Source organism: Cynara cardunculus (assembly GCF_001531365.2).
Source record: "Cynara cardunculus var. scolymus isolate 2C chromosome LG 4, CcrdV1, whole genome shotgun sequence".
Taxonomy (NCBI): Eukaryota; Viridiplantae; Streptophyta; class Magnoliopsida; order Asterales; family Asteraceae; genus Cynara; species Cynara cardunculus.
Genome location: NC_037531.1, coordinates 9,214,622 through 9,224,938, shown reverse-complemented (window position 1 = coordinate 9,224,938; position 10,317 = coordinate 9,214,622). Strand labels below are relative to the sequence as shown.

The 10,317-nt window shown below is 31.6% G+C and overlaps 1 protein-coding gene across 1 annotated transcript; it reads left to right on the top strand.

The window, feature by feature from the left end:
• The first annotated feature begins 5,986 nt into the window (after positions 1-5,986).
• LOC112511584 (vacuolar iron transporter homolog 2-like) lies at positions 5,987-6,923 on the top strand. Its single transcript, XM_025117264.1, has one exon. It carries the CDS (start codon positions 6,090-6,092, stop codon positions 6,714-6,716), a length of 627 nt encoding a protein of 208 aa, XP_024973032.1. The 5' UTR covers positions 5,987-6,089; the 3' UTR covers positions 6,717-6,923.
• Positions 6,924-10,317: the final 3,394 nt, after the last annotated feature.

Here is a 10,317-nt window from a genome sequence, read left to right as displayed (position 1 = left end):
TATAAATAACTGCGGATAAACATAATCAAATAGATGATGAACATCTCATTTTAAAATATAAAAAATCTAAGATATAATTACAATAATTATCGAGTTCCAACAAAATAAATAATTATTATCTTTATAAAAAAATTATATTATTAAACCAAATATAAATTACTTCGTTATTGTACATAAATTAAACTTTAAAAAAATTGAATTAAAAAATTACACAAAAAATAAGGAATTTCAAATAGTTAATTTGATACTAATATCGATATATTTTTGTCAAATTTTTATGATAACTTCAAACATATATTTTATTCAAAAATAAAAACATCATCGTTTTCTCAAAATCACATAAAACCATATTATAACATCAGTTGAGATAAAAAATAAAATGAAATATTAATTACGATGATTCTCGCTGCATTGCGCGAGTACGCTTCTAGTTTATTAAAATATAAACGGAATGCAAAATCGATTTTACAACGAAATTGTAATAAAACGTATTTTTTAAGTGGATTTGATTTACCCAATTACATATTTTAAAGTGTATTTGAATAACATTTTATATGCTTAAAAAATCTTCAAAAGTTATTTTTTGTGTTAAGAATTGATTTAATAAAAAAACAAGGACCGATTTGGGCCCGACCCAGGAGTCCGGCCATTTGGCCATCTCTAATTGAATCTCATATATTCCACCATCAGGCCCGTTCCTGATATTTTATGGGCCATGGACGAGCGATAAAATGGGCCCTCCATATGAACGGAGTCACGGACAAATCTTAAACAAATGTTTTCTTTATCATCATAAGTATAATTGCATACAATAAATAATGATACTTCATCCAAAACAATTTCTTCTAGTGGAGGATTAGGAGTATAAAAAACAATATATGATATAAAAAAACACTAAAAACATAGACCATATACACATTAGCCAATTGTTGAAAAAATCATTGACCACTTTGGCATTTTGATAGTAGCCACTAGCTACTAGTGACTAGCCATACACACAGATCATAAATTCATATACACAGTAGCCAATACATATAAACAAAAATACTGCAGCATGTTAACAACCCACCCCTAGAAGAACTTCTAATCAAAGCCATATGTCCACAGTTCAACCTTGATTTTGATGGAATGGCAGGTTGAGTACCTTAGTTAGCAGTCAAAACTGAAACTCTTTTTGCAATCTTATTGGAGTATACAACTGGAACTGGAAATGGATGGAGAGATTTGTTTGGTAAACCGACTTAAGAAGGCAAAAAGTGATGTTTTAGAATCCAGTGGATTTCTTAATGTTATGGACTTATTTTCTAGTAGTTGTAAACAGCTCAGACACAAAAGCCGAACACACAAAGTGACAATAACATACACCATTTTCTTTTTATTAGATTCAACAATTGAAGTTTGAAACTCAAGGTCTTTCAAATCCACAAAAAAAATACAGAGAAATTAGCAGAAACATCAAATTAATAATTAACATTTTCAAGCAAAAGCTTACCTTCCGAACAAGAATCTCGATTTCGATTTCTTGTAGTGAAAAGCAATTGAACATGAAATTGGTTACTAAAATCACAATTTCAAATCAATAATTTACAACCAAGAAGTGAGATTTGAGAGTTCAGATGTTGGAGATTGGAGAAAAATTAGGCCAATCCGTCAATATCGAATCGAACTCGAAAGATATAAAGAACCACAAATTATATATTACCATTGCAAGAAAATCCATGGGATTCTCCATCGTGATTGAAGACCGTTGCTGGAAATTCAAAGGTCGGCATCAGCTTGAGCAGATTTCTCGGATATGTGCAATGCGAAGTAGAAGGAAAGAAGACGAAGAGATTTTCTTGGTTTTTCAAATTGTCACGTCTTGATCTGATTAGTTAGAACTTCAATTAAGTTTGGGATCGGGCTTAAGGTTTAAACATTTTATAACATATAGTACATAACTATTTTTTGGGCCTCTATTTTCCATGGGTCCTGGGCACAAGCCCAGCCCGCCCTCACTCAGGAATGGGTCTGTCCACCATTCATAGATTTCATTATTTCATCGTATATGTGATGGAATTAAAATTCATTTCTATTCATTTTCTCAAAAGGACAAAAGCTACACCAGAAAAACCTTAGCCTGCTATATACACATTTACTCGTTGCCTTTGGCCTGTCAATCTTTCAGCACTGCCTCTACCATCGTCACCTTCACAGCCACCGCAACCACCACCCCACCATCATTAATATTTATCAGCATATTACATTTATAATTTATGCAAAAAAGTATGAAAATGTAATAAAAAGTCTTTTTGGGGTCATTTACTATTTTTTGGATTTTAATTTAGAAGTTACATTCTACCAACCAAAAATGCGGATTCCAGTTCTTAGGAGATCCTATTTTAATTCCAATCCCAATCAGCCGAATATGTGGTCAAACTTCATTGAATTCCATCCCAGTTTCTTCAAATTCTACTTCCTTTGGAGGACTTCAATTCTACCAAATTCCATTCTGCAAAACGGAACACCTTCTAGACTTCTTGCAAGAGTGAATGTAGTTCGATCACTATCCTTAAAATTCTCAAGTTTCATCTAATAAATGGGCTTCGGTAGAGTCCCGTAAAGCAGTTCGAAGGAGGAGAGTGTCCAAACCATATATACGTTCATATTTATCTTGACCACCTGACGATATGTGATAAATACTACTTCAACAAGCAGGTAAGATTGCAAAGCTAGAAAACGATTGTACTTATATTAGGTAATAAAAGGACATATTTTTCGTTATAATTCCAACGCATATTTGGGTTTTTCTCGTACGTATATTCTTTTCTATTTTAAGAAAAGTTGACGTAATTTTTCTTGCTTTTATTAGAAGTTTTATAAGGTTTGATCGATAGAAACAAACCGAGCAAAGAAAACCTTAAATAAATAAATTATTAGCCAAAAATATGAATTTGGGTAATGCAACAACTAATTTTTTTTGAAATATTATGATTATTTAATATTAGAAATTATTAAATTGTAATTATTACATAAATAATTAACTAAAAAAAGAAGAATAAGAAAAGCTAAAGGGGAAAAAGAGGGGGTTATGTGGAGAGTGACGTAAAGAAGTGGGCCATTGTTGTACAAAAACCGAAAATTATAATTGAATTTTTATGTATTTATAAAAACTTATCATTTATTTATTTTTATACTCTAAAATTTGTCATCCGTAAAACTTTTATCTTAAAATTTTGTTTCATATTATTTTTTCATCTAAATATATTATATATTGATAACTCTCAATTTTAAGAGTTATTTGTTGTTTAATACTATTTTTATGTATTTTATGTATCTATTTTGTTTATATCTTATATTTTTGGTTTAAAATGTTTTAAGAAGTGATTAAAGATCAAGGATTTGATTTTATTTTGAAAAACCGTCATTGCTGGACAGTGCCCACTGTCTGCCCACTTTCTGGCTTTCTGCCCACTACGATATTTTCTTTAAAAGGGATTTGGATAAGTTTAAATACATGTTTTTCTGGGCATTTAAGATAATTAATTATACACTCAATTCTGGAAATTTCACAAAATGTAAACTTGTTGCATAAAAAATGTTTTAAAGTGTCTTTTTCCCTTATTAAGGGAAATATCATCTTTACATTTTTCATCCTTTCAGAAAATGTGACAAGGCCTGAAGATTTTGCAAGATGTGTAATGAAGTCTTTGCCTTCAAGATTGAAGAAGACTTTCTTTCTTTGGGTAAAAGAGATGTTCATCTCTCCCTTTCTCCAATAAATTGAAGTTTTTACTCTCATTTGGAAGACACATCTCTTGGAGCAATTACTCTCACTTGAAGATCTGGAAGCAGTAGATCGAGTTTAACTTTCTGTATTTACTTCTTGTATTGTCTTTAATTTTAAGTTACGTTTATGTTCACTGTATGCCCAATGAGGGCAACAGTTTTTGTAAAATTTCAATTCAAGTATTTCTTATGCACTTTTCTTCTTCTTCTATATGTTCTGTAATTTCATTATGAGCTAATCACCCCTTTGGGTGTGGATGTGAGTCAAACTTAAGAACTTGTAGGCACACTTGGGTGTTGCCATTGTTATTAACTCATAAGCTTGCTCACTTTAAGTCGGGACTTAAGTTCAACGCAGATAAACCAATCACTTTGAAGTGTTAATATTAGATCATTGATCCAAAGATGGACGGATTCGAAATGCGGCTTAAGTGATGCACACAGATTTGAGAGAGTCTTTGATAATCACGTAGAGATACGGATTTTACATGTTTTTAGCTAAGGTTCAAATATTAGTCGAGATTAATACTACAAAGAGATTTGAGTGTAAATCTTCAAGCTAGTGGAACTATATATCTTTTTTATCACTTAGCTAATTCGGCAAGCTTAAAACTGATGATAGCGGGTGCTTTGTTGTGGACACAATATATAAAAATTCACTTCCAAGATATTGGAGTTTTTATAGAAGTCTCATGAGCTTCTGACCATACTGTTACTACAATCTTCTTAAGGAAAACTTACATTCATACTACAATCTCAGTAATCCACTCTATGTGGAAACGATCTTGGTACTATACCGCTTTATTACTTCAAGCGATCATAGTGTCGACGTGCACTTGCACCGCCACTATGGAGACTTTGTGCTCACTGTGTGAACACTTACGATTACAAGCCATCATATACTATGTATTCTTTTCACAATATAATAAAAAAATTGTTATATTAAACCAAAATAAATTATTTTGTTATTAAATCTAAATTAAATTATAATAAATTTTTTGAATTAAAGAAGTTACACCAAAAAAATGAGAACAAAGAATAAAAATTAAACAATAAAATCGAGATTTATTTCACTGCATTACGCGAATACCCTTTTAGTATTTTTTTTTAAAATCATTTATTATTTATAAAGTTATAACATATTCTTTTTTTATTCATAAGAATATAATTACATCCGGCACATTTTTATTCATAAAATTATATATATATATATATATATATATAATTGTTTACATTTCTATTTTAAGTTTGTCTCATAATAAGTGTCTACTTTTAAAAGTAAGCTTTTGTTTTCTCCTCGTACCTTTTATCGTAAGATGAAGAAAAAAATTCTCTCTTATTATTAAGGATAAAATTGTCTTTTGGTTAATTAAATGGTGTAATAATTACATATTCTTAAAACTATATATCATTTTTATTGCGTATATTTATTTAACACGGAGACAATATTTTTTTTTCTTTTACATATTTTATGTTTGTGCAGATGAACATGATATCGTTTTCATAATACCAAATTGGTCAATTGAATGGTGGTATATGATGATTTGAAGCATTATCAGAAGGATTGTTTGAAGCGTTCATACAATAACGATCGGCATTTACTCTTTTCCCCTGATTTATTATTATTAAAGGGGTTTATTTTATTATTTTATATCAGGTTTTCGTAACAGTATAAAGCTATCGACAGCTTTTTGTCCTGATGAATTATATCTGAATAAAATAATCTTGGATTCAAAATTTAATATTGAATACTTTGTTTAGGATTTTATGGGCAAAACATGAATATAAATCAACAACTTTTTGGTATTTTTTTTGCAAAAGAAAGCAATTTATTCATCATGATGACCAAATCTCATTTCCTTTTTCTGCTTATTTTTCTTCATTTTTTTCATCTTTTATGCCTTTTTTCATTTATTTTTATAAAATAAAAGAAATTGACAAAATGTACCTCGGAATATTACAAATTACAATTCTAGTCCTTAATTTGATTTCACACGTGTATTTATTTTACTAGTCCCGTTTATATTTTTATCTATTATAAAATACAGAACGTTCATTGTCATATTTTATTTTTACTTGATTATATCTGATAAGACCAACACAATGAAAAAAGATGGAAAAACGGGTTTTTTATATTTATGTTAATGGGGGATTGAAAGATAAGACCCAAATGTTATAAGATTTTCTTGTTACTAGAATTGTAAATTATGAAATAGTCAAAGGATCATTTATGTAATTTAACTCAACTAAGTTTTCCTTATAAATAGCTTACTTCTTGGCGTGTGTTAGCCACACTCACCACTTTGCTTTACTCATTTATAATGGCTACAATCGCTGTAAATGACATGGTGCATCACCAAACCAGCCTTGAGCTCGAACAAAAGGATGTGTTCGACTACTCGAAACGGTCTCAATGGCTACGAGCCGCAGTCCTTGGAGCCAACGATGGGTTAGTCTCCACGGCTTCTCTGATGATGGGTGTTGGAGCCGTTAAACAGGACATCAGAGCCATGATATTGACTGGCTTCGCTGGCTTAGTAGCCGGAGCCTGTAGCATGGCTATCGGAGAATTTGTATCTGTTTACTCACAACTTGATATAGAAGTTGCCCAAATAAAAAGGGATTTCAATCGGAGAGATGATGTCGAAGCTGAGGTTGACGATTTGCCAAACCCGTGGCAAGCTGCTGCTGCATCGGCCTTGGCTTTTTCTTTGGGAGCTATGGTACCTCTGTTAGCTGCTTCGTTTATAAAGCCTTATAAAATCAGGATTTTGGTGGTGGCAGCAGCAGTGACAGTGGCATTGGCGGTTTTTGGGTGGTTAGGGGCGGCGTTGGGGCGAGCACCGATACTCAAATCTTCAACAAGGGTGGTTGTTGGAGGGTGGATGGCTATGGTCATTACATATGGTTTAACAAGGTTAATTGGTACAAAGGGAGTACTCCATTGAAGTATATGGAGCATTTCATCTTATATCATGGTTTTAATATATTTTTTTCTTATTTTATAAATACTTATAAAAAATATTGCACTTTTAATTTTAAATCTAAGTTTTATTTCTTTATTAGGTGGGACCCCTATGTATATATATATATATATATATATATATATATACATACATAAATAATGTTATCTGTAAACATGTGTGTTACGTTTCAACAAAATTTTGGTATTTACCACCGATAGCAGTTTATGTAATTAGTAACTACTGAATCTTTTTCATCAAATGGTTATAGATTATGTATGTCTTTTCTTGTATTTCTTTGTAACTGTTTCCAATAAAAGAATAATAAAAAAATCAGATTGTATTTGTAATTTTTTTCTCGAGAATTATTAACCTGAAAAAGAAAAAGAATATAATCGTATAAAGATCTACTTTTTCTTTAATTTCTTATCTGTTTTAATTCTTAAATATGTTTTCTCAGAATCGTAGATGACAAATCACTGGTCCTAAAAGGGTCAAATCAGCAACTGGGCTGATGTCCAACACTTAGTATTAGAAAGATTCAGGTCCAATCATACGAAGGATGTTTCTATTTGTGTTGGATTATGTCCATCCTTCTGAAAGAAAAAAAAAATTATATGGTTCATATGACGGTTATGAACCAAGTGTCTTCTCGAAAACAATTGCATACATCTTATCCCTTGTGAACTCTATTTCTGGATATGTATGTTAAGTTTGTTTAGTCCGGTTTGGTCTATATCATTACTCAGGAACCCATAAATTAATAAAGTTAAAGATGTCAGATATCATAATTACAGTAAAAAAGAAGCCGAAAAGCTCATGATAAGGTACAATTTCTTATGCATTAAGGTACAAGTTCATATAACACTATGATTTTGCATTTGATGAATTATTATGTAATAAAGATTTACTTTATAAAAAGAAAAAGGGCTTTAAAAGAGAAGATGTGAAAAGGAAGAGAAGTGGGAAAACTTAAAAAAAAAAAAGCAAGTGTGAAAGAAGCATCCTCAAAGATTTGGAGAAGTGCAAATAGCACCCTTGAGGTTTTTGAATGTACATGAAACACCCTTTATATTTGGAGGTTGTCATAGAGAGGGTTCGGTTCTAGTAAGATCTCACCCTTTCCGTGAGAACTCACTCACGACCGTCAGTTACTTTCAGCCAGACTTGATCGAACGATGAGGAGTGCACCTCGTTTTGATGAAGGAGTGGACATTTCAGCCTTTTGGTTTTCTATATTTGAGCACCTTAAGAAATATTAACACAAAGTTAAGGTCTTTGAGGTATGTTAAGAAAGGTTAGGATTGGCTAAGATATGTTAGTGTTCATTGTTTTTCATGTTAAATTATGTTGGGGTTCATTAGGTATGTAAGGTACGTTTGTGTTTGTTCAGATTTGTTATGTTACGGTTCAGTATTTTCATGTTAAAGAGTGTTAAAGTTTTTGTATGCATATATCTATGCCATTGAAGTTACGGTTATTCACATTTTTTGCCACCACTTTTTTGTTAGGCGTCTGATTTAAAAATCATCTAATAGCTATGAGGGGTCTCAAGATTCTCAAAAAAAAAATATAACTATCACGTGATCCCAAATCATCCCAGAGAATCGAACATGTAGTACGTAGCAAACAATCGAAGATGTAGCTATATAGATCAGCAAACATGCTTGGTTTAAGAGACCAAACTGATACAAAAACATACACCAGTTACAGAAGGACCATTTAAGGGCATACCAGTAGGGTCCAAACCAGTTAGATCATCTTGCGACGACGATCAATATATTTGAGGAGATAAACCAAGATCTAGTTCTAGTACCAAAATCAATATCAATACTTTTTCTATGAGCTGTTTCAGAAGAGTTTGCAGTAAAATGGAACACTGATATAAAAGTACTATATAAATTCGTTGTTTTTTGTGATTTCGAGAAGAACTAACATATTCTTTTAAATGAGTGGTAGATTGATTTTTCATCTTAATCTACATATCAAATAACTAATTGGAAATGTGAAAGCAATTAAAACCTCACGCTAAATAACTTCAAACCCAGGGTAGAGAGTCGTTTAGATTTAACTAGAGTAATGGGGTTTTTTTTGGGTAACCGGCGGTTTCCAGACCAACTTACGTGAACCAACTAATGCCCCGACCCACAACAAATTGGTTGGACTCATCTAAGGTGAACCTCCATGGCCACAAGGATTTTAGCAGCGCCTAGATTTGGATATGAGTAAATGAGATTTTCCACTACATCCCCCTAAGGCTTAATCAGTACGCTACAACCCAAACGGTTAGTAAACGGAGTTGGATGATGGATCACGGATTAAGAAATGGAGTGGATCAGATAAAAAAATTGCATATAAAAATGGAAGTGGAATGAGATGAAAGTGAAACTACAGGGGCTAGTAATTCCGTTTTGCTTTTAACACTAATCAATCACATGATTTTTACTAAGCATACAAAAAAGCATAACGACCTTGGTCTCTAAAGACCCCTATAAACCTCCGCCATCGAGTGCCACATGACGGTCTTGGATTAGTAAAGATTATTATTGCTTTTTTAAACCCTTTTTGTCCTTTTTTATTTAAAATTTGAATTACAATATTTACCATTTTGCCATTACATTATTTATCTTTAAACTATGTATAAATTGGATGGTTGTTTTATTTTCTTTTTCTACCCCTACTCATTCTTTCTCAATCCCTTCAACTCTTACTTCATAAATTGTGATTTCAATATACTTTCGTAGTTATATTTAGGGTCGTTTACTAAACGTTTACTTGGTAAATGCTTACCAAATAAATTTCGTTATCGGATGAACATGACAAGTGCCAAGAATCTTACCGGGTAAGAGCGTTAAGAAGGATGGAGAGTCTTACCCGATAAGTGAAGATTACGACTCTTACCCAGGTAAGCACTTACCTGGTAAATTGTTGCATTTAATAAGTTTTGATGTGTTAAAACCTTACTTATCAAAATTGTAATTATAATGTTGACTCCTATAAGTAAGCACATACGGAGGTAAAGAACCCCTTAGAATTATAAATTTCATTTGTTTCGCATTATCTTGTTTTTAAACTTTTATTTCAAACTAAACTTCTAATTTTAAAACCGCCTTACACGGTTACAGGTTTTAAGCGGTTGGTTCTCAAGTTATTGACTAGAAGAATACAAGAGTGGTTCTAATTGGATAGATATAGACGTATGGTTGCAATCATGAAATTAAAATTAATCAAAGAGTTGTCTCCAATTTTTACGTATGTCAGAGTAGAAGTAGTGATAAATGATATTAGATGTATCTGGATAAGACCAACAATTCTACATCGTATAAATGTGTTTAACCAAAATCGTTTGAAGTTTGCTTTTACCCCAACAATTTCTTGGATCATGTTATAATTAAAATAGACGATCACTCGAGGTTCAACCGTCGTACGTCGATGTCGATATTAGCAACTCCACCACTGAATGACAATGACACCAGGAGATAACAGATATTTAAAAAACATAATTAAAAATGCCAATTTTACGTTTAATATATATATATATATATATATATATATATATATATATATATATATATAGACTTGGGAT

Coding starts and splice junctions, on each gene's coding strand:
- LOC112511584 (XM_025117264.1), top strand. CDS start 6,090: ATGGCTACAATCGCTGTAAATGACATGGTGCATCACCAAACCAGCCTT.